The 26,115-nt window shown below is 42.2% G+C and overlaps 1 protein-coding gene across 1 annotated transcript in view; it reads right to left on the bottom strand.

The window, feature by feature from the left end:
• Positions 1-21,054, bottom strand: part of LOC106591766 (uncharacterized) — a 66,913-nt gene extending 45,859 nt beyond the window's left edge. The window contains exons 1-3 of the mRNA XM_045724244.2: positions 20,700-21,054; positions 5,271-5,608; positions 3,804-4,994 (exon numbers count right to left, since the gene is read on the bottom strand). Of these exons, the coding sequence (XP_045580200.1) occupies positions 3,804-4,008 (205 nt within the window). The 5' untranslated portion in view covers positions 4,009-4,994; positions 5,271-5,608; positions 20,700-21,054. The remainder of the gene's footprint in view (positions 1-3,803; positions 4,995-5,270; positions 5,609-20,699) is intronic.
• Positions 21,055-26,115: the final 5,061 nt, after the last annotated feature.

Genomic DNA, 26,115 nt, shown 5'->3' with positions numbered 1-26,115 from the left:
TGACCTAGAGATTATTGTCATTTACTTTTTTGGCTTCAGAAGTAGGTTCAGACTGAATATTACTCACTCAGTTTTGTGTTGGATGTTATTTCCAGGTTTCCGCTGTGTTTCTGCAGGTTTTGGTTTGTTAGAAGTTTTTTCTTGATTGTCCTCGGTAGAAATAGTCCATTCAGGTCATTTTGTCCAATATCAAGGTTTTAGGTATGACATTTTGATTTGATGTTGAGGTTAGTATCCTATATAAGTCCTTGTGAAAAAATTCAAGTTGATCTATGTTTATCCAACTCTAATTCTATATTTTTGCAGAACAACTCAGGAGCCCATGAACTCTCTCTCTCTCTCTCTCTCCCTCTCTCCCTCTCCCTCCCTCTCCCTCCTGGTTTCTATTGGTTTATAATATGACACATAGGCTCCAGTTCCCAGTACATAATCACACTCGTTACACAGAGACAGGCTACAGCTGGCCGCCAACACAAACAAACACCGGACGTTGCTGTGAAATCACAAAATAAATTAGCTTTTCGTTTATTAGGGAGAAAATAAGACGTCTTTCCAACGTTCCTAACAACGTTACCTCACCGTCGTCCTTCCTTTCCCGGCTATTACACCCTCTGAGTTATAACTTATCAAAGCTTCACTCTGCAGTATTTACTGATGTTTAGTGATCATTCAGAGAGAGTGTGCTAGCTGGGCCAATCAGAGGGTGTTACCTCAACTCTCACTCCGGTCTGACCTTTCGTTTTCTCAATTCAATTCAAAAGTGCTTCCTTGGCATGAGTAACATAATGTCTTTCTTTTGGGGCTTCATTTGTCGAAGGTGCGTGCGCACAAAAACTACTTTCAGCATTGTGTGTGACAGTTTTCTCACAAACGGTTGGTATTTATAAATGTTTGAACTTGACGGGAAAGTGTGCTCATCTCCACGTAAATCTCAGACCATGCATACATACACACAACTTCAAGTGGGATCAATTGTATTTCAAGCGAATATTGTAATTCTGAGGGAAATGGATGCATTGGAATTATGATAATGGTCGGCCAATAAAAACAGATGGTAGGCCTAATGAGAAAACAGATGGTAGGCCTAATGAGAAAACAGATGGTAGGCCTAATGAGAAAACAGATGGTAGGCCTAATGAGAAAACAGATGGTAGGACCTTATGAGAAAACAGATGGTAGGCCTAATGAGAAAACAGATGGTAGGCCTAATGAGAAAACAGATGGTAGACCTAATGAGAAAGCAGATGGTAGACCTAATGAGAAAACAGATGTATTTGCCATTGGGAAGGAGATTGTATAGCAGCTTATTGCCGGATACATTTCTATTACTTTTATTATGAAGGACTAAATCATAACCATATTACAGGACATGTATTTTATTATGAAGGACTGAATCATAATCATATTACAGGACATGTCTTTCCTTATTTGACATGACTGGTTTATTCCCACTACACATAAAATATTAGGATACCATTTATCCATCCCTCATTTAATAGCCAAACATGCTTGAAAGTAAATAAACCGGTAGCCTATTTAATATATTTGACAGTATTGGTAGGCTACAGTATTGCTGTGTGATAGGAGCTCAGCGTCGAAGCCGATAACAAGGCAGGAGATATAAACACAATCACTGATAAATAAAATACTCAACGACAATTAATATTTTCCATAGATGTGTGATGTCCCTAGGCTCCCACACAGATGAATAGGACTTAGCCCCTCTCCAAATCCGAATAGGACTCAGCCCCTCTCCAAATCCGAATAGGACTCAGCCCCTCTCCAAATCCGAATAGGACTCAGCCCCTCTCCAAATCAGAATAGGACTCAGCCTCTCTCCAAATCCGAATAGGACTCAGCCTCTCTCCAAATCCGAATAGGACTCAGCCTCTCTCCAAATCCGAATAGGACTCAGCCCCTCTTCAAATCCCAATGGACAACAGTCTACTAAACACAGGGTTAAAAATCGCCGGATGCATTGTTTGCATGTACTATAATATGTATTATATTTTTTCTCCAATTTGCTGAAGTATAGACTTTAATTGAATGACTGCATCTACTAACTATAGATTGTTACAGAGTCATTAGGTCTACGTTTTCTGTTGTGTTTCACAATTACTGCACAACGATGTCTTATAAATCTGCAGTTAGTTCATCTGTTCTGACGATATTAGGTTCACTGCTTCAGCTCAGTATAGTAGGCTAATCTGTATCGCAGTTGTGTACGAACACACACACACACACACACACACACACACACACACACACACACACACACACACACACACACACACACACACACACACACACACACACACACACACACACACGCACGCTGTCTGCGGGGTTTTCCACGTTACTCTCTAAAGAGTTCACAATGTTTTTTCTTCATCGCTGACGTGTTTACCCCCTCTCTGTCACACAAGTAACGACTCCAACTATGGCAGGATAATGATAATGATCTGGAAAGAACTTATTATGAAGTCTCAGCTCAGTCCATTATGGTCTGGTCTGGTACTGTGTATGAAGTCTCAGCTCAGTACATTATGGTCTGGTCTGGTACTGTGTATGAAGTCTCAGCTCAGTCCATTATGGTCTGGTCTGGTACTGTGTATGAAGTCTCAGCTCAGTCCATTATGGTCTGGTCTGGTACTGTGTATGAAGTCTCAGCTCAGTCCATTATGGTCTGGTCTGGTACTGTGTATGAAGTCTCAGCTCAGTACATTATAGTCTGGTCTGGTACTGTGTATGAAGTCTCAGCTCAGTCCATTATGGTCTGGACTGGTACTGGGGTCCAGCTCGCCAAGGTCGGCTGGCGGGAGGCTCAGCTCGCCATTATGGTCTGGACTGGTACTGGGTATGAAGTCTTTCTGAGATTGCCCTTTAGGTTGGGATGCAGGATTGCCTTTCCATCTCAGAGCAGTCCAGTTTCTGTAGATGTGTGTGTGTGTGTGTGTGTGTGTGTGTGTGTGTGTGTGTGTGTGTGTGTGTGTGTGTGTGTGTGTGTGTGTGTGTGTGTGTGTGTGTGTGTGTGTGTGTGTGTGTGTGTGTGGGCGTGTGTGTGTGTGTCCCATTTTCAGTTTTTTGGGGATGTCTTGCTGTCTCTATAATTTGCGTAGAGTTACAATATTTACAATATTTGTCAACAAAGAAGAGCTCACTGCAAAGCATTAGACTGGTAGAGAACCAGACAAACATATTACAGTATATTAGCTAAAGATGTGGAAACCAAAAACCACTCCCAGTGTCCCCCCTTCCAAAACTGTAAAAATGGCAGACTTCATTTTTGACTCAAAACTCTGAACTTAACAGTTTCTTTTTGGATTATTTCCTACACGCTTAGAAATAGTGGTGACTCGAGGTCATTCATTGAACCATTGCTAGTCAATGGTACATATTTGCACCTTTGGTTAGTTGAGGGGTTATTGGAGAAACCTTTAATGGTTCATTGTGGGCCACCTGTTAGAGTCAATGTCATTCATGTTCATCTGTTCTGTTGTATTGTCATCACATGTCAATGAGCCTAACACAAATACACATTTTGAACTGGAGAGGTTCTGCTGGCATGGCAAGCTAAAAGGTTCTTCAAGTATTTTTACTTCTAACAGTGTAAACCTAGGAGCATTGGATGGCCACTCTTCTTTCTGTATCAAGCAGTTGTTATCAGTGGCGCACCGCAGTTTCGCCAGACCCCGCCCCCCAGTTTTTATATATAATCTCATGCAATTCTAAACATTTTACCATGAGGCTGAGAGAAAATGTTGCTTCTTTTAAAGCTAAAATAGAATAAACATCAAACTTACTGGTTTTCCGAGCCAGCTGATTGGTGGAGGTCGATGTCACCTGTCCTTTGATCCCTTTGTAGTCCCGCCTCTCCAAAGATGCATCACTCTCTCTTTTGCCGGTGTCCGTGTTCCCGCTATGTCCGCCCTGAAGGGGCTTCCTCCCTCCACCTGGGCTCCAGCTTACCCCTCTCCTCACAGACATATGACCCCTCTCCGTCTCCATCTCTTTGCTGCTCTGCTGGAGGAGTTGTGGAATTTCTCTGCTTCTCCTCTGGTTTGCTCCACAGTTTCTGTCTCTTCTTCTACCCAGACCGTCTGCAGCCGTCCCTGGCTTGGTCTGTATGTCAGTTTGAGGATCACCGTTTGTGGAGTGTTCAGAGTAAGTTCAGACAGTCCTCTTTTGGAGCAAGTGGAGCAAAAAATCCAGTGGGGATAAGGAGAATCTTAGCTGTCCATGTTGCTTCTCCTGCTGCTGGACACCTCTTCCCTCAGACTTTCTTCATTATTCCTCCTTAAGGTTTCCTTTAGTTCCTTAGTCCTGCTAACAAGGAGGGAGGGTGACAGATGGGAGAAGTGTACTCAGGACCTACCAGAAACAGTATCAGGGATGTCCCAGGAGACTAAAGCAGGCTGGGAGCTCCACAGACACACAGCACGCTGGATCAGTTCCCATGGATCACAGCCAAGACGCTTACACAATAACGATGTGCTCTACTTCAAATCTCCAGCTAATGCAGAAAGGCTGAGAAACCATCAAACTTTTCTATTTCTGTTTGTCTGTCTTCCCTCCCTCTAAATCTTTATTTTTCTCCAAAACCCAGACGTTTCTCTTCTCTTCCTCCCCCTTTCTTCCAATCATTCTTTCTTTCCTTTCTTAGTCCAGCCACCCAAACATGCCCGTTGACTGCATTGCCATCTCTCCCTGACAGATTATTTTTCTTGTGGAGAAAGTGAGCAGCTCTTTAGACTTAACAATGCCAAGGAGGGGGTGACTGGGGTGGCCGTGTGTTTCAAAGCTTCCTGTCGTTTGGTTCGGACGGAGTGAGAAACAACATTTCCCTCTAGAAAAGGTCACTCCTAAGAGCAGTTAGGAGTTTCCGAGCGCCACTGGCCGATACGTCAGCTATATCTTTTCTTTATTTTTTATTGTTCTCATCCATGCATCCATCCATCCATCCAGGAGTCAATGCTGGGAGTCACGTTTTAGTCCTGATGGATATTGGTTTGGATTAAATGCAGAGATGTACAGTATGTTACCAATATAGCCATACATTACCAATATATCCATACATTGTCATTATATCCATGCATTACGAATATATCCATACATTACCGATATATCCACGCATTACCAATATATCCATGCATTACCATTATATCCATACATTACTAATATATCCATACATTACCAATATATCCATGCATTACCAATATATCCATGCATTACCAATATATCCATATATTACCAATATATCCATACATTACCATTATATCCATACATTGTAATTTGAGCTGAGGCCCAGGCAGCAGAGTTCTCAGTCTGATCCCTCTGCAATTCGAGCTGTCAGTTGGTTTATTTAGGTTGTTTTTTGGAGGAGATAACAATGTCTATGTTAAGGGAAGTTAGTTGTTTATCCAGTCTGGGTGATACTTCAACTCTAAGTCTGGGTGATCTGTATCTCCAATCCCTATTGAAGGAGTGTATGGTAGAATATGGTGCTGTAGAATTCAGGGTAGAGTAAAGCTTTTGTTGTCATGAGAGGCTGATCTCCACTGGTTCTGTCTCCAAGCCCATGCAGTGCCCAGGTCTGGAACACTACCACCTGGAAGACAGGACAAAAACAATAATAATAAGAAGAAGATCTGTAAACTGAATTCATTTCTACCCTCCCTGACTCATTGAGGTATTCATCTGTAAACTGAATTCATTTCTACCCTCCCTGACTCATTGAGGTATTCATCTGTAAACTGAATTCATTTCTACCCTCCCTGACTCATTGAGGTATTCATCTGTAAACTGAATTAATTTCTACCCTCCCTGACTCATTGAGGTATTCATCTGTAAACTGAATTCATTTCTACCCTCCCTGACTCACTGAGGTGTTCATCTGTAAACTGAATTAATTTCTACCCTCCCTGACTCACTGATGTATTCAGTGTGAGAAGGACCCACAGGCTCAAAACACGGTTATATCTACACACACACAGACACACACACACACACACACACACACACACACACACACACACACACACACACACACACACACACACACACACACACACACACACACACACACACACACACACACACACACACACACACACAGGGGTGGAGAAGGAAACAGGAAAAGCTTTCGTAAGAGTTGTGAACTTGAGGAAGGATAACCCCAGTGTTGGGAACTTGAGGAAGGATAACCCCAGTGTTGTGAACTTGAGGGAGGATAACCCCAGAGTTGTGAACTTGAGGAAGGATAACCCCAGTGTTGTGAACTTGAGGAAGGATAACCCCAGAGTTGTGAACTTGAGGAAGGATAACCCCAGTGTTGTGAACTTGAGGAAGGATAACCCCAGTGTTGTGAACTTGAGGGAGGATAACCCCAGAGTTGTGAACTTGAGGAAGGATAACCCCAGTGTTGTGAACTTGAGGGAGGATAACCCCAGTGTTGCGAACTTGAGGAAGGATAACCCCAGTGTTGTGAACTTGAGGAAGGATAACCCCAGTGTTGTGAACTTGAGGGAGGATAACCCCAGTGTTGCGAACTTGAGGAAGGATAACCCCAGTGTTGTGAACTTGAGGAAGGATAACCCCAGTGTTGTGAACTTGAGGAAGGATAACCCCAGAGTTCTCCTACAGGTGAAGGAAAGGGTCAGGACTCATTAATGTCAGGAAATCTCACTAAACGGCTAACGCTGCCAGCTATTAGCTTTATCTCTATCTGCCTCGGCCCTGGTGGTGAGAGGAGATATATTGTAATGTATTACACTCAGGCGCTGACAAGGTTAATGTGGATTAATGATGACATGCTTGATGTCTCAGTCTATAAAGGATTACATTAGACAAGGAGGGATGAACGTGTGTGTGTGTGTGTGTGTGTGTGTGTGTATGTGTGTGTGTGTGTGTGTGTGTGTGTGTGTGTGTGTGTGTGTGTGTGTGTGTGTGTGTGTGTGTGTGTGTGTGTGTGTGTGTGTGTGTGTGTGTGTGTGTGTGTGTGTGTGTGTGTGTGTGTGTGTGTGTGTGTGTGTGTGTGTGTGTGGAAAAGGACTGAACTGGGACTGTTGTTTGGGCCTCCTGGTTGGTATTCTGTATGTGCCGAGGAAGGAATATAGCGACGTGTTCAGGGCCTTTTCAAATGTCTGAGATCGAAGTCTATTTCTAGTGACCAGGCTGGTTTAAATAGTTTCATCATCTGATGATATACAGGAATGTTTTCAGATCAGTCTGGCTCCTTATTGAACAGATCCTCTTCATGATGTATTATGTAAGTAAAGCATTTCACTGTAAGGTACCTGTTGTATTCGGCGCTTGTGTCACGCCCTGACCTTAGAGATCCTTTTATGTCTCTATTTTGGTTGGTCAGGGTGTGAGTTGGGGTGGGGATTCTATGTCCTTTTTTCTATGTTTGGTATTTCTTTGTTTCGGCCGGGTATGGCTCTCAATCAGGGACAGCTGTATATCGTTGTTGCTGATTGGGAGCCATACTTAGGCAGCCTGTTTTCCTTTGGGTTTTGTGGGTAGTTATTTTCTGTTTAGTCATTTGTTACCTGACAGAACTGTTTGGCTGTTGTCTTTTGTTTAGTTGTAAAGTGTTCTCATTTTCCATTAAATTTCATGATGAGCACTAACCACGCTGCGCCTTGGTCTACTCCATTCAACAGCCGTTACAGCTTGTGACAAATAAAATTTGATTTGATAACACAATGGAACAGAACCTCTTCATAATGTATTACTGATAGAGACAGATAACACAATGGAACAGATCCTATTCAAGTGGACCACCATAGTCCCTGTGCCCAAGAACTCTTAGGTAACCTGCCTAAATGACTACCGACCCGTAGCACTCACGTCTGTAGCCATGAAGTGCTTTGAAAGGCTGGTCATGGCTCACATCAACACCGTTATCCCAGAAACCCTAGACCCACTCCAATTTGCATACCGCCCCAACAGATCCACAGATAATGCAATCTCAATCGCACTCAATACTGCCCTTTCACACCTGGACAAAAATACACCTATGTGAGAATACTGTTCATTGACTACAGCTCAGCGTTCAACACCATAGTACCCTCAAAGCTCATCAATAAGCTAAGGACCCTGGGACTAAACACCTCCCTCTCCAACTGGATCCTGGACTTCCTGACGGGCCACCCCCATGTGGAAAGGGTAGGTAACAACACATCCACCATGCTAATCATCAACACGGGGGCCCCTCCAGAGTGCGTGCTCAGTCCCCTCCTGTACTCCCTGTCCACCCACGACTGCATAGCCATCATCAGGGTTGCTGATGACACAACAGTGGTAGGCCTGATCACCGACAACAATGAGAGCCTATAGGGAGGCGGTCAAAGACCTGGCAGTGTGGTGCCAGGACAGCAACCTCTCACTCAACGTGATCAAGACAAAGGAGATGATTGTGGACTACAGGAGAAATAGCACCGAGCACGCCCCATTTTAGACGGGGCTGTAGTGGAGCAGGTTGAGAGCTTCAAGTTCCTTGGTGTCCACATCACAATCAAACTATCATGGTCCAAACATACTAAGACAGTCATGAAGAGGGCATGACAAAGCCTATTCCCCCCCAGGACACTGAAAAGATTTGGCATGGGTCCTCAGATCCTCAAAATGTTCTACTGCTGCACCATGGAGAGCATCCTGACTGGCTGCATCATTGCCTGGTATGTCAACTGCTCAGCCTCCGACCGCAAGGCACTACAGAGGGTAGTGCGTACGGCCCAGTACATCACTGGGGCCAAGCTTCCTGCCATCCAGGACCTCTACACCAGGCGGTGTCAGAGGAAGGCACTAAAAATTGTCAAAGACTCCAGTCACCCAAGTCATAGACTGTTCTCTCTGCTACTGCACGGCAAGCAGTACCAGCGCGCCAAGTCTAAGTCCAAAAGGCTTCTTAACAGCTTCTACCCCCAAGCCATAAGACTCCTGAACAGCTAATCAAAGGGCTACCCATACCCCTCTTTTACACTACTGTTACTCTCTGTTTATTATCTATGCATAGTCACTTTAACTCTACCTACATGTACATATTACCTCAATTTCCTCAACTAACTGGTGCCTCCGCACATTGACTCCACAAGGTCTGCCATGAGAGGTGACTGTATAGTTCCCTTAAGGAAAAGCACCTTTAGTAAATCTGCTTTCTCTGTGAGAGCTTCCCATGTCTGGAATACACTGCCATCAGACACACATAACTGCACCACATATCACACTTTCACAAAATGCATGAAGACATGGCTAAAGGTCAATCAGACTTGTGAACATAATCCCTAGCTGTGTATTGCCGCTTTCCATGTTGTCTGTTGTCTGTAGCTTGTGAGGTGTGGAAACACTTTGTTGTTTTTATGGATTTTGTCTTGTTGCTTTTTGTTCTATGTTGCTCTGTCTGTATGCTACATCTTGCTTGTCCTATGTTGCTCTGTCTGTATGCTATGTCTTGCTTGTCCTATGTTATTCTGCGTGTGCTCACTGTTCAATGATTGTCTATATTGTAATTGTTTTTAATAACCTGCCCAGGGACTGCGGTTGAAAATTAGCCGGCTGGCTAAAACCGGCACTTTTACTGAAACGTTGATTAATGTGCACTGTCCCTGTAAAAATAAAATAAACTCAAACTCAAACTCAAACTCTGTACCGGTACTCCCTGTATATAGCCTCCACATTGACTCTGTACCGGTACCCCCTGTATATAGTCTCCACATTGACTCTGTACCGGGACCCCCTGTATATAGCCTCCACATTGACTCTGTACCGGTACCCCCTGTATATAGCCTCCACATTGACTCTGTACCGGTACCCCCGTATATAGCCTCCACACATTGACTCTGTACCGGTACCCCCTGTATATAGCCTCCACATTGACTCTGTTCCGGTACCCCCTGTATATAGCCTCCACATTGACTCTGTACCCATACCCCCCTGTATATTGCTTCTCTATTGTTATTTTACTGCTGCTCTTTAATTATTTTTTACTTCTATTTTTTACTTAACTCTTCTTTTTTCCTACCTTCTTAAAGCACTGTTGGTTGAGGGCTTGTAAGTAAAGCATTTCACTGTAAGGTACCTGTTGTATTCGGCGCTTGTGACAAATAAAATTTGATTTGATAACACAATGGAACAGATCCTCTTCATAATGTATTATTGATAGAGACAGATAACACAGTGGAACAGAACCTCTTCATAATGTATTACTGATAGAGACAGATAACACAATGGAACAGAACCTCTTCATAATGTATTACTGATAGAGACAGATAACACAGTGGAACAGAACCTCTTCATAATGTATTACTGATAGAGACAGATAACACAGTGGAACAGAACCTCTTCATAATGTATTACTGATAGAGACAGATAACACAGTGGAACAGAACCTCTTCATAATGTATTACTGATAGAGACAGATAACACAGTGGAACAGATCCTCTTCATAATGTATTACTGATAGAGACAGATAACACAGTGGAACAGATCCTATTCATCAGACCAGCCTGTTTATCTGAGTCCCAAATGGCATCCTTTATTCCCTATAGTCCACCTACAGGTCTCTGGTCAAACGTAGTGCACTTCTGTCTGTATATAGGGGGAAAGGGTGTGATTTGGGCCATCTGTCCACCACTGTACTGCTTTCTCTTTGTTCCCATAAGTCATGTGACCGCAGGGAGAGGAGAAAAGAAAAGCTCCAGACAAAACGCAGGTGTGCGTACTAGTTGTGGAGGTATAGCTGCCGGGTAGAAGAAGTCCACTGTTCTGCATTGACATGAATAGGTTGGTTAACCTCTGCTGTTTGAATCACATGCAAACATCTGGTTTGAGTTTGAATGACTAACTTTGATTAGTTAGTTCAACTAAAGCCTGAAGCCTTTGAGTTTTCGCAGTCAGGATTTACAATGATGCATGTTATAAATACAACGCCCACTCTGGTTGAACTGGTATGTTGCTTCAGAAATACCCAGGATGTAGAAATACAATTAAAAACAGCTAATGAATTACATTAACATTCTAATCAGACGTTTTCAACAGTAACAGAGCAGACGACCAACAGACACAAACAGAGCAGAATATAATCAGTTCACAGAATCACATACATACCCATACAGTGTTCAGAGAGCTGGCTTGGTCTCCCAGGCCTTACACAGGATACCATTAAGGAAGAGGTGGGTAGCCGCATGGGCGAGACCCCTGTCAACAAGTGGTAGACTTGTCTACATCACACTGGGTCAGAGAGAGAGAGAGAGAGAGAGAGAGGGGGAAGAGAGAGAGAGGGAGAAAGAGAGGGAGAAGATGAGAGAGAGAGAGAGAGAGCGAGAGGGAGAAGAGAGAGAGCGAGAGAGAGAGCGAGAGCGAGAGAGGGAGAAGAGAGAGAGAGCGAGAGAGAGAAAGAGAGGGGGAAGAGAGAGAGAGAGGGGGGGAAGAGAGAGAGAGGGAGAAGAGAGAGACAGAAAGAAAGAGAGAAAGAGGGAGGGAGAAGAGCGAGAGGGGAGAGAGAGAGACAGAAAGAGAAAGAGAGAGAAAGAAAAAGAAAGAGAGGGAGAAGAGAGAGAGAGGGGAGAGAGAGCGCGAGTGTGTCCCATCCCTGATCAGACTTGCCGGATTGTTGTGCTTGTGAGTCACGTTCAACGTGATAGTCAAGTCACACAGACAACAAAGAACAGTGTTGTTTTCCATGACCCCCTAACGACCCCAAAACAAAGACAATCGGCCCCAAACCCATAAACAGGCTGGCACGCATGCACAGAGGTATACACAGACCCGTGGTGGAAAAAAGTACCCAGTTGTATAGATACCCAAATGTATAGATACCTTAATAGAAAGTTACACAATTAAAAATGAAAGTCAGACAGTAAAATACTCTTTGAATAAAAATCTAAAAGTATTTGGTTTTAAATAAACGTAAGTGTCAAAAGTAATTGTAATTGCTAAAATATACTTAAGTATCAAAAGTAAAAGTATAAATCATTTAAAATTCCTTATATTAAGCTAAGCAGACAGCACCATTTTCTTGCTTTAAAATGTATGGATAGCCAGGAGCACACTCCAACACTCAGACATTATTTACACAACATGCATTTGTGTTTAGTGAGTCCACCAGGCCAGAGGCAGTAGGGATGACTACTTGTTCTCTTGATAAGTGCTTGAATTTGACCATTTTCCTGTCCTGCTAAGCATTCAAAATGTAACACGTACTTTTGGTTGTCAGGGAAAATGTATGGAGTAAAAAGTACATTATTTCCTTTTGGAATGTAGTGAAGTAAAAGTTGTAAAAACTATAAATAGTAAAGTTAAGTACTCATACCCCTGTCGGCTGGATCACCACCTGGTACGGCAAATGCACCGTCCACAACCACAGGGCTCTCCAGAGGGTGGTGTGGTCTGCCCAACGCATCATCGGGGGATTCTATTCTACTGTATTTATTCTACTGTATTTTAGTCAATGCCACTCCGACATTGCTCGTCCTAATATTTATATATTTCTTAATTCCATTATTTTACTTTTAGATGTGTGTATTGTTGTGAATTGTTAAATATCACTGGACCGTTGGATCTAGGAACACAAGCATTTCGCTACACCCACAATAACATCTGCATAAATATGTGTATGTGACAAATCAAATTTGTTTTGATATGTAGGATTCAAGTCTCCATCTCAACCAAAAAAATGTAAATTAAAGAATTGAATTAAATCAAATTAAACTGTATTTAATGTGCATTTATCATTTGATTTGATATAATCCTATTCTTTAACTTACATTTTTGGTTGAAATGGGTATGTGAATCCAACATATCAATTGTTAATTTGTATTTGTAGACAAACTGTAATTAAAGACACACTTAGCGGCACAGAGTTAAAAGAATTAAGCCAGACTAAGTCAGTGGTACAGATGGAACTATCCAATCAGAAGACACATCCCCTTTCAAAGTTGATATTTTGTTGTGTTGACAACCAAACACAATTCAATATCACTTTTAAAATACAGTAAATAGACTATTAACGTGTCGACAAGTTAACAAATTATATGTTGGTTCACGTCTCCATCTCAAACAAAAATAAAAAGTTAAAGAACGGGATTAAGCCAGTGACTCAGATGGAACTATCAAAGCAGTAGATACATCTCCTTTAAATGTTGATATTTGGTTGCGTTGTCAACCAAACACAATTCAATAATACTTTTAAATGTTAAGGCTATCTTACAAACTAATGTAACAGTATTTATTCAACCTTAAAAATGAGTAACACATCCATGGCCACATTCTGAGTCTACTGTAACAATAAATGTATTCTTATGTAATCATAGAAAGCGTTCAGGGTCATGGGTCATGGGTCAGGGTCAGGGTCATGGGTCAGGTCAGTGGAAATCTTCACAACTGCAATAGTAATTTGCACAGAATCTCAAACGGTCTTGATCACTTGCACCATGTACTTTAGTGTAATAGCAACTAACTCCAACCCAGGTCATTTGGTCCTGCTATTAGATCAAAGCACAACAATAACACACAAAGTTGTGTTATACACTTTGCTGTACTTTTTAAATGGTTGAAAGCACAGTGTGATAACACATTTGGAATTCAACAAACTTCTTGGCTTTGTTTTTATGAGTGTGTGAAAATAGGTTTGGAATCTCATTGATCAACATTATCTAACAAATATTACCCAATTCTCCACCACGTTGAAATGAGGTAGTCTGCCTAGTAGGTACCTGATGTGTCCGAACCCGAGACCAATGTGAGAGGAGGAAAAGGGTTGCATTGTTTAGACACAATGTCTGCTTAACAACTTGCTCCCTATCTCCTATATAGTACACTACTTACGTATAGTATATCATTTGGAACACATTAATGACAAGTTGATTCCTGTTGATGTGTGAAGGAGGGAGGACAGATGTGTTGACATCAATCTGGTTTTCATCGTTTATATTTTACGACATCATTTTGAGTTTGCCACGTTTTATTTCATACACGATTGGGTTTGTATTATTCCGTATACTGTACACCATCATTCTGACAGATTTCATAAATAGGGAACTTTGAGATACGGATGTTAACACAGTTGAGTAAATTTCAACACGTTCACATGAAGTTGATGTTTACAATCTTGGATCTACAAAGTGGCGACCATCTGTTCTGTTGATGACATCTGTTGGAAGAATGTCTAGAATTCGGTTCTGATTAAAATCTTTTAATGTAATCTGTAAATATATGTTCACCACAAGACTGTGAACATGTGTTGGAGTTGGAGTCCTTCAGACTGACATGAAATCACTGGGAAAGCACTGAGTTACTAAATCTGGCAGGCAAAGATCAGCAAGATGTTCAACTGTCTTAATATATCCTTCAAATCCTGAACTACACGACCCCTTCACAATTTAAACCAATTTTAGACAACTTCCTAGTTCAGAAAAACATGAGCAAGATGTCGCAAATGTCTTACTATGTCTCAAATCCTGGACTACACTACCTCTCTGTCTGTCTGTATTTAGAAATACCACTAACCCTACAAAGCGTCCATCAAATCCTGAACTTTATAACCTCTGTGTTTCTCCTGATTCATAACTTCATAATCTAGACAATTTCAGCAGAAATAAAAAAATAAAAAAAACTTTAAACTATAAACTCCACAACCTTTGTTTTGTGTCCGTATCCCAACATTCATAATTACCAATAAAACCACAGTCATGCTGCTTGGATGTATTCTACAAATGTCAACATGTCTTAATATATCCCTAAAAAATCCTGAACTGAACTATACAACCCTCGTGTTTGGGCTTATTATTCAGAACTACCTGTGAATCCACCAGTGATCTGGTTGTGGACAGTATCTCATGCAGGAGATTTGGTTCTGGTAGACGATGGGATCAGGTTTTGGGATTAGGTTTTGGATGTGTGTAGAATTATGACGTAATTGTGGATTTGAAGTTCAGGAACATCCCGCTATCCAACACTCACTGACCCCATCACTCTCTGACAGCATCGCCCCCTGACCCCATCACTCCCTGACAGCATCGCCCCCTGACCCCATCACTCCCTGACAGCATCGCCCCCTGATCCCATCACTCCCTGACAGCATCGCCCCCTGACCCCATCACTCCCTGACAGCATCGCCCCCTGACCCCATCACTCCCTGACAGCATCGCCCCCTGACCCCATCACTCCCTGACAGCATCGCCCCCTGACCCCATCACTCCCTGACAGCATCGCCCCCTGATCCCATCACTCCCTGACAGCATCGCCCCCTGATCCCATCACTCCCTGACAGCATCACCCCCTGATCCCATCACTCCCTGACAGCATCGCCCCTGATCCCATCACTCCCTGACAGCATCGCCCCCTGACCCCATCACTCCCTGACAGCATCGCCCCCTGATCCCATCACTCCCTGACAGCATCGCCCCCTGATCCCATCACTCCCTGACAGCATCGCCCCCTGATCCCATCACTCCCTGACAGCATCGCCCCCTGATCCCATCGTCTACTCTCATACCTGGTGTCTGATGGCACCTTAATCTGCTTTATCCCCACTACCTTTCAATTACATGAAGCTCTACTTCAAAGGTGTTACACTGTACACACAACACACACACACACACACACACACACACACACACACACACACACACACACACACACACACACACACACACACCACACACACACACACCCCACACACACACCCCCCTTATTTGATCTATCAGCTTGTTTCATATTTTATGTGTTTTCCCCAGGAAAAAGATACAATACCTTTTCCAGGTACCTTTCACAGTTCCTGTTTTAATAGAAAATTAAGGATATCAACAGTAAACATGTAAGGAAAGACCCACACACCTATCTATCAGTTCACCTGTCTATCAGTTCACCTGTCTATCAATTCACCTGTCTATCATTTCGCCTGTCTATAAATTCGCCTGTCTATCAGTTCACCTGTCTATCAATTCACCTGTCTATCAATTCACCTGTCTATCATTTCACTTGTCTATCAGTTCACCTGTCTATCAGTTCACCTGTCTATCAGTTCACCTGTCTATCATTTCACCTGTCTATCAATTCACTTGTCTATCATTTCACCTGTCTATCAGTTCACCTGTCTATCAATTCACCTGTCTATCAGTTCACCTGTCTATCAATTCACCTGTCTATCAGCTCACCTGTCTATCAGTTCACCTGTCTATCAATTCACCTGTCTATCAATTCACCTGTCTATCTTTTCACCTATCTATCAGTTCACCTGTCTATCAGTTCACCTGTCTATCATTTCACCTGTCTATCAGTTCACCTGTCTATCAGTTCACCTGTCTATCAATTCACCTGTCTATCAATTCACCTGTCTATCAGTTCACCTGTCTATCAGTTCACCTGTCTATCAATTCACCTGTCTATCATTTCACCTGTCTATAAATTCACCTGTCTATCAGTTCGCCTGTCTATCAGTTCACCTGTCTATCAATTCACCTGTCTATCAATTCACCTGTCTATCATTTCACTTGTCTATCAGTTCACCTGTCTATCAGTTCACCTGTCTATCAATTCACCTGTCTATCAATTCACCTGTCTATCAGTTCACCTGTCTATAAGTTCACCTGTCTATCATTTCACCTGTCTATCAATTCACTTGTCTATCATTTCACCTGTCTATCAGTTCACCTGTCTATCAATTCACCTGTCTATCAGTTCACCTGTCTATCAATTCACCTGTCTATCAGTTCACCTGTCTATCAATTCACCTGTCTATCAATTCACCTGTCTATCAGTTCACCTGTCTATCAATTCACTTGCTATCATTTCACCTGTCTATCAATTCACTTGCTATCATTTCACTTGTCTATCAGTTCACCTGTCTATCAATTCACCTGTCTATCAATTCACCTGTCTATCATTTCACCTGTCTATCAGTTCACCTGTCTATCAATTCACCTGTCTATCATTTCACCTGTCTATCAGTTCACCTGTCTATCAGTTCACCTGTCTATCCGTTCACCTGTCTATCCGTTCACCTGTCTATCAGTTCACCTGTCTATCAGTTCACCTGTCTGTCAGTTCACCTGTCTATCAATTCACCTCTCTATCATTTCACCTGTCTATCAATTCACCTGTCTATCATTTCACCTGTCTATCAGTTCACCTGTCTATCAGCTTACCTGTCTTTCAGCTTACCTGTCTATCAATTTACCTGTCTATCAGTTCACCTGCCTATCAGTTCACCTGTCATACAGCTTACCTGTCTATCAGTTTACCTGTCTGTCAGTTTACCTGTCTGTCAGTTCACCTGTCTGTCAGTTCACCTGTCTATCAGCTTACCTTAACAGTACTGTCATACGGTTTACCTGTCCATCACTTTGCTTTAACTGTACTCTCATACACTTTACCTGTCTATCAGCTTACCTGTCTATCAGCTTACCTGTCTATCAGTTCACCTTTCTATTAGTTCACCTGTCTATCACTTCACCTGTACATCACTTCACCCACTCTATGCAGTACCCACTCTATATAGTACCCACTCTATGCAGTACCCAGTCTATATAGTACCCACTCTATGCAGTACCCACTCTATATAGTACCCACTCTATGCAGTACCCACTCTATATAGTACCCACTCTATGCAGTACCCACTCTATATAGTACCCACTCTATATAGTACCCACTCTATGCAGTACCCAGTCTATATAGTACCCACTCTATGCAGTACCCACTCTATATAGTACCCACTCTATGCAGTACCCACTCTATGCAGTACCCACTCTATGCAGTACCCACTCTATGCAGTACCCACTCTATATAGTACCCACTCTATGCAGTACACACTCTATGTAGTACCCACTCTATGTAGTACCCACTCTATGCAGTACCCACTCTATGCAGTACCCACTCTATGTAATACCCACTTTATGTAGTACCCACTCTATGCAGTACACACTCTATGCAGTACCCACTCTATGTAGTACCCACTCTATGCAATACCCACTCTATGTAATACCCACTTTATGTAGTACCCACTCTATGTAGTACCCACTCTATGCAGTACCCACTCTATGCAATACCCACTCTATGTAATACCCACTTTATGTAGTACCCACTCTATGCAGTACACACTCTATGCAGTACCCACTCTATGCAGTACCCACTCTATGCAGTACCCACTCTATACAGTACCCACTCTATGCAGTACCCACTCTATGCAGTACCCACTCTATGCAGTACCCACTCTATGAACTACTAGAATAATGTGATATGTGAGTATGAATATCAGACGAGTGAGAGAGAGCATTCCTGAGAGGATTTCAAGTGTATCCGTTACCTATGCCATACTATTCAGGCTGGTGCATACCTTGACTGACAGGTTGCCATGACAATCCCCTGGGGGCTGTAGGTACACACACAGCCACACATACAGGGGTTTAGCAGGCTCTACTCTACTCTTTCCTGTTCAGACAAAGGGCCATTTAATGACCTCCCAAATAATTTTAGGTTTTGCAAAAAAATTGGCATTCCTGGTTTGTGATTCCTCTTCAGAAGAGGAGGAGGAGGAGTGAGAAGAATGAGGAGGGGTGGAGGGGTGGAGGGAGGGGGGCAGTGATAGCCCCGGCATGCCTTGGCTTGTGTTGGAGGTGATGACTAAAAATCAAAACAACGTCAAGCACAGACCTCAATCAACCTCAGAAATGATGTTCTCTCTCTCTCTCGCTCTCTCTCTCTCTCGCTCTCGCTCTCTCTCTCTCTCATTTAGTCTCCTACATTATATGAGAATAAAGCCTGTAATTCAGTGTGTGAGATGTGAAACACAGCCCACACTGGGAGCTGCAGGTGGAGAACTTTAAATGATGATTAAACGATAAATAGATTACCTACAATAGGTGTGTAAAACCAACACAGCATGCCAAGAGTTTCTTTCATCCGAAACTCTTAGAAGATAAAACACTTAAGAGTTTAAATCTTCAGAGAAAGGAGGTGCTGAAATATTCAACAACAATATAAACGCAACATGTAAAGTATTGGTCTCATGTTTCATGAGCTGAAATAAAATTTCCAGAAATGTTCTATACGCACAAATAGCTTAATTATCTTTTTTTCTGCACAAATTTGTTAACATCCCTGTTAGTGAGAATTTCTCCTTTGCCAAGATAATCCATCCGCCTGACAGGTGTGGCATATCAAGAAGCTGATTCAACTGCATTATCATTACACATGTGCACCTTTTGCTGGAGGACAATAAAAGGCCACTCTAAAATGTGCAGTTTTGTCACACAACACAATGCCACAGATGTCTCAAGTTTTGAGGGAGTGTGCAATTGGTATGCTGACTGCAGGAATATCCACCAGAGCTGTGGCCAGAGAATTGACTGTTAATTTCTCTACCTTAAGCCATCTCCAAGGGTGCTGAGGAGTATTTCTATCCGTAATTAAGCCCTTTTGTAGGGAAAAACTAATTCTGATTGGCTGGATCTGCCTCCGCATTCCATAGATTAGGGCCTAATTAATTAATTTCAAATGACTAATTTCCTTTTTTTTATGCTTTAATTTAAATAGGCAAATCAGTTAAGAACAAATTCTTATTGACAATGACAGCCTACCCTAGACAATTGTGCACCACCCTATTGGACTCCCAATCACAGCTCAATGTGATACAGCCTGGATTTGAACCAGGAACTGTAGTGACACCTCTTACACTGAGACGCAGTGCATTAGACCGCTGTGCCACTCGGGTGCTCAAATAAAATCTTTGGAATTGTTGCATGTTGTGTTAATATTTTTGTTCAGTGTATGTGTGGGCTGGGCAGCACTCTGAAACAACAACATAAAAGCCATTGTGAGAAAAATGTGCTCAATTTTTTTGCAGGGGGGCATTGTGCCAGTTTTATTCAAGCAAAACGATGAATTAGCTGTTTATTAAATGTTATGTAAAAGTATACTACATTCCCAAGACATCAACACAGTTACCTGAATAAATGAGGTGTCGATTTCATGCATCGACATGAATACGTTACATCTGTAATAACTAATGAATTAATTAATTAACATATGGTAAAACAACTGACTGCTATGGCTCTCTTTAACTATTATACAAGTTCCTCACCTGCTGTATCATAGGAAGGTAAGACAATACAGTCTCCAGCTAGCTAACCCTCCATCTGTTACATCGTCTAACGTTACACTACACTGCTGCTCTCAGTCCCTAACCAGGGCGGGCCACATCAAGGCTCCACACAGTCACAGTCAAGACAATACACCACTGCTCTAAGTCCCTAACCAGGGCTGTCCACATCAAGGCTCCGCACAGTCACAGTCAAGACAATAGGCTAGTCTATCAGTGACAGCTCTAGCTAACCACAGTGCTAATGTAACCACCAGTTAATTAACCAACCCCCTCTGCAAACCTGCAGCCTGCACAAAGGGAAAGTAACAAAACAGCACCGACAGATGTTTGTCATCAGTTAGTTCAAAGGTTAACATTTCAGAGTTCATGTTTCCCCCATTTGTCTTTTTTAGTCCCATGCACTCTCTCCCCCTCAGGGAGATAGAGTCTCACAACTTAAAGATCAACATAATTAACTGTAGGTAAAACTCAAAGTACAAGTCCACATGCATCTAAACGTCACTTTGCCAAAAAGTATAATCTAGCCGTTACAAAGCACCTGATTGTAGATGTTTCCTGTTTAACAGATAGCAGCTGTACAGTAATAGTTGCAGCTCACCTGTACTCCGGTGGGTCTGTCTGTGTGTGAGGCGCGTGGCTAGTTTGTCCTGCCCCTTTTTTAGCTCCTCAGGGCTCCCCCTTCTACCTCTGTCTGGGTCGGACCCTCTCATATCTCTCTCTCTCTTTCTCTCTCTCTTTCTCTCTCATATCTCTCTCTCTCTTTCTCTCTCTCTCTGAGTAGGACTCCCTCCCTTCCCCTTTCTCTCTCTGAGTAGGACTTTCTCTCTCTTTCTCCCTGAGCAGGACTCCCCCCTTCCCCTTTCTCTCGCTGAGTAGGACTTTCTCTCTCTTTCTCCCTGAGCAGGACTCTGTTCTCATCTCTCTCTCTTTCTCCTCCTGCTCCCTCAATTGAATAAGACAGAGGGGAAAGAGAGAAGGGGAGGGGAGAGGAGGGGGGAGTGGTCGTACTTGGACCACAGTAGGCTCTTTGTCTGGCCTCCTGTTCATATGGTTTCCTTCATGCTCGCACACTGAACACATTATGCCATCATATATTTTCATATTCAATACAGGGATGTATAGGGGGGACCTAGGAGGGAGCCCCCTCTCCTCTCTGCCCCCCCCCCCCCCCACCACATTTCTCTCTTTAAACCCCATTTTTCCCTCCATAAAACTCAGGGACAAGAATCTGCCGAACAAAGGATGAAATATATACGCAAAGAAATGTAACTATAAAGTGGTACCAAAGACCAAGCCTTAAGAGCCATTTGTTTACATGGTTCCCTGAATGTTGTGAGTTACAGAACAGAGAAGTCACCTGTCGAGAACAGGGGAATATTTCCTCTAGAGATTTAGATCAGTAGACAGACATAGACCACAGGACAGAAGGACCTTACAAAAGGGTTCCAAAAGGGTTCTTCAACAGTCCCCTTCTTGGTTCCAGGTAGAATTTTTGAGGGGTTTCAGGTAGAACTATTTTGGGTTCCATGTAGGACCCTCAGTGAAAAGGATTCTACATGGAAACGGAAATGGTTCTCGTCCAACTTAAAGTGTCATTAAATTAAATGCACCTCCCTCCACAACGTAAAAAAAAATATTTTCACATATCTGTTTCCATACATTTTTTTTATTTATTTCACCTTTATTTAACCAGGTAGGCAAGTTGAGAACAAGTTCTCATTTACAACTGCGTCCTGGCCAAGGTAAAGTAAAGCAGTTCGACACATACAACAACACAGAGTTACACATGGAGTAAAACAACCATAGTCAATAATACAGTAGAAAAATAAGTCTATATACAATGTGAGCAAATGAGGTGAGATAAGGGAGGTAAAGGCAATAAATAGGCATGGTGGCGAAGTAAATACAATTCAGCAAGTAAAACACTGGAATGGTAGATTTGCAGTGGATGAATGTGCAAAGTAGAAATACTGGGGTGCAAAGGAGCAAAATAAATAAATAAATAAATACAGTAGGGGAAGAGGTAGTTGTTTGGGCTAATTATAGATGGGCTATGTACAGGTGCAGTGATCTGTGAGCTGCTCAGACAGATGGTGCTTCAAGCTAGAGAGGGAGATAAGTGTTTCCAGTTTGAGATTTTTGTAGTTCGTTCCAGTTTTGATGCTGGAATGATATTATAGTTGTAAATGATGAACATGTGTATGTCACGTATATATGTAGGGAAGCAGGTGCAGAAGGAGAGTTTAATAACAACGATGAAAGGCAAATGAATAACACAGAAGATGTGTAGTGAACATAAAAACAAACCAATACTCCATGATGACTGTGACTACTGAGAGTTAAATAAAGGGAAGGTAATCAAAGTGATGATGAAGTCCAGGTGTGTATCTGATGGGGAGTAGATAGCAGGAGCGAGTTCCCTCTCCAGAACCTGTTGGATGTCCACATCTACGCACCAAAACATGGGGCCAACGATACGGGAGGACCGATTGATGGGCTAGAGGGCACTTACAGGACTCTCAACCGGCGTGAAACCACAGGGTACGGAAAAGCAGGTCCTCTGGCATCCTGGTCTCCAGGCAGTAATTTTCATCTTCGACCAGGAGATGGTGGGGTTGTGGCCGAGGATTACTTTGTGTGTGAAGTGATGATGAGGAAGGGAAGGCTTTCCTGGTGCATGGGGTCCCACTGTGAGGGTTAGGGGCGCAGTGATGTGTGTGATTGTGCCAGATCCCAATGGCTGCTTATCCAGGGCTTGGACCGGAAAAAGGTAGAGGAGAACTGGTAAGAGGTTATGTTCAGGGAGGAGGCAAGGGCCTGGTCGATGAAATTCCCCGTGGCACTGGAGTCCACTAGAGCTTTAGAGACAACACTTGAGGGACAGCCAGCCAGTGAAATGGGAACCAGAAATGGTTTGGGGGACAGCCAGCCAGTAAAATGGGAACCAGAAAGGGTTTGGCGGAAAACGATGAAAATGGAAAACTCACACCTACCCTGGGAGATGGAAGGTCAAGGGGTCACCCCTCTGCTCTACACACAACCCTCTCAAAAGCAAAAAAAAGAGTTAGTTAACCCTCCCCTATTTTGGAACCCCTACCCCAGTAAATGTTGAACTGTCCCTAATCATACTACATGGGTTCAAACCAACTCGAACCCATAGGCTTAGAAAAATAGAAAAGTAATTTGGCAGATAAAGCACTGTAGCAGTAGTAAGTTAATCAGGCTGCAGCCATAAACTCACTATCCTTAATGGTGCATTTGTTCTGCACGTGGTACACTGTTTTGAAACAGGATTTTTTAGAAGCCACTAGAAGTTAGAGTATACCATCCCTCCCTCTCCCCACCCAACTCCCTTCATACCTCCCTCCCTCTTCATTTGATGATACAGCAGTAGCAATAAAGGAATATAACATCTACAGAAGAGACATAAATGCTTATGGGGGAGGTGTTGCTGAATATTCAGAACCATATCCCTGTAATGCTTAGAGAATATTTTATGTGAAGTGTTATTGAAGTGTTGTGGTTGCAGGTTCACTTGCCACATCTAAAGCCTTTTCTTTTGGGGTGTTGCTATAGGCCACCAAGTGCTAACAGTCAGTATCTAAATAATATGTGTGAAATGCTTGATAGTGTATGTGATGTAAACAGAGAGGTCTACTTTCTTGAGGACCTGAATATTGACTGGTTTTTCATCAAGCTGTCTGATCAACAGGAAGCTTTTCACTGTAACCAGTGCCTGTAATCTGGTTCAGGTTATTAATCAACCTACCAGGGTGTGTACAAACACTACAGGAACAAGATCATCCACATGTATCAATCCCATTTTTACTTATACTGTAGAACTTTGTTCTAAATCTGTATCCGTACCCATTGGATGCAGTGATCACAATATTGTGGCTATATCCAGGAAAGTCAAAGTTCCAAAAGCTGGAAAAGTTTATAAGAGCATGCAGCCACTGCAATTGATGAATTTATGAAATTGCTTCTACCAATTGTGAGGCGGCAGGTAGCCTAGTGGTCAGATCGTTGGATTAATAATGGAAAGGTTGCAAGATTGAATCCCTGAGCTGACAAGGTAAAAAATATGTCATTCTGCCCCTGAACAAGGTGGTTAACTCACTGTTCCTAGGCCATAATTGAAAATAATAATTTGTTCTTAACTGACTTGCCTAGTTAAATAAAAATTATTGATAAACATGCACCTGTTAAGAAACTGACTGTTAGAACTGTTAAGGCTACATGAATTGATGAGGAATTGAAGAACTGTATGGTTGAAAGAGATGGGGCTAAATGAGTCTGGCTGCACATCTGATTGGCTGACTTTCTGCAAATTGAGAAATTATGTGACTAAACTCAACAACAAAAAAAGAAGAAACTGTATTATGAAGCCAAGATCAATGATATAAAGAATGATGGAAAAAACTTTGGAGTACTTTAAATGAAATTATAAGCCGAAAGACAAATTCAACTCTATATTTCATCGAATCAGATGTCTTATTCATCACAAGAACATTTGATGTGGCCAATAAATGTAATGATTACTCCATTGGCAAAGTGGGCAAACTAAGGCAGGAAATGCCAAGAACGAACAGTGAGCCATCATATTCATGTATTAAAAAACAAATGATTAAAGAAAAGCATTGCAAGTTTGAATTTTGTAAAGTTAGTCTGGGAGAGGTGGAAAAAGTATTGTTCTCGATCAGTAACAACAAACCTCCTGGCATTGACAACTTAGATGGAAAGCTACTGACTATGGTAGTTGACTATAGCCACTCCTATCTGTCATATCTTTAATCTGAGCCTAGAGGTAAGTCTTTGTCCTCAGGCCTGGAGGGAAGCCAAAGTCATTCCACTACCCAAGAATGGTAAAGCGGCCTTTACTGGTTCTAACAGCAGACCTATCAGCATGCTGCCAGCTCTTAGCAAACTATTAGAAAAAATTGTGTTTGACCAATACAATGCTATTTCTCTGTAAACAAATTAACAACAGACTTTCAGCATGCTTATAGAGAAGGGCACTCAACATGTACTGCACTGACACAAATGACTGATGATTGGTTGAAAGAAATTGATAATAAGAATATTGTGGGAGCTGTACTGTTAGATTTCAGTACAGCCTTTGATATTATTGACCACAACCTGTTGTTGAAAAAACGTATGTGTTATGGCTTTTCAACCTCTGCCATATCGTGGATTCAGAGCTATTTATCTAATAGAACTCAAAGTTGTTTTTATGTCAAACGTGTCTTGTCTTTGGCTATGCCTGATTAAGTGATATGACATGTTATTCTATAAAATCCTTTCTCTGTAATTAATATTACCTGATTAAGTTAATAATGTAAATGTAATTTACTAGAAAGTCGGGGCACAACGAAAGAGTGTTTATAGAGCTGTTATCTTCCGAATAAACTCTTAAAGACCTAGTAATATTTTACATCATTTTAGCAGTCAATATTAATCGTCACCTTATTTCAGTCTCATCTGAAAGTTGTAAATTCTTGGTTATCTTCACGAACCCTGGCTAACAAGTTGAATCAGCAATACAGAATTGGGTTTAATTATTTATTTACTAAATACCTAACTAATCACACAGAATTACATATACACATTATGCAAATTATGTCATACAGAAAACGTCCCTGGTGGACGCAACCTGTATGATGGCTTGTTACACAAAGAGAGGGGGTTGGGCTTGAATGAAAGAGCAGGAAGACTGAGGAACAAAGGGAGAAGCTGTGCTATCGTAAATACAGTATCTTATGCATTCTAAATTACCGCCCATTTGGAAAAGGAAAATGCAATAAATATTTACTCTGAGCTGCGCTTCGGTAGGTTGGTCGTAGATGTGTTGGCCAACAGAGATCTTCCTGTCCTCGGAAGAATGTCTCTGGTGGTAAATTGGATACGTTGTAGTATCTTCGTTGTGTGTTAGACTGGATACGTCGCCCATCCTTTCCTAGCCAACGTTTACAGCTGCTGTTGCTAGCTCAACGACTAGGATGTCTCACTTCTTT

The sequence above is a fragment of the Salmo salar genome, chromosome 09 (assembly GCF_965601325.2).
Source record: "Salmo salar chromosome 09, fSalSal1, whole genome shotgun sequence".
Taxonomy (NCBI): Eukaryota; Metazoa; Chordata; class Actinopteri; order Salmoniformes; family Salmonidae; genus Salmo; species Salmo salar.
Note: the sequence above shows the minus strand (reverse complement) of the source record. Positions and strands in the feature narration are given on the sequence as shown.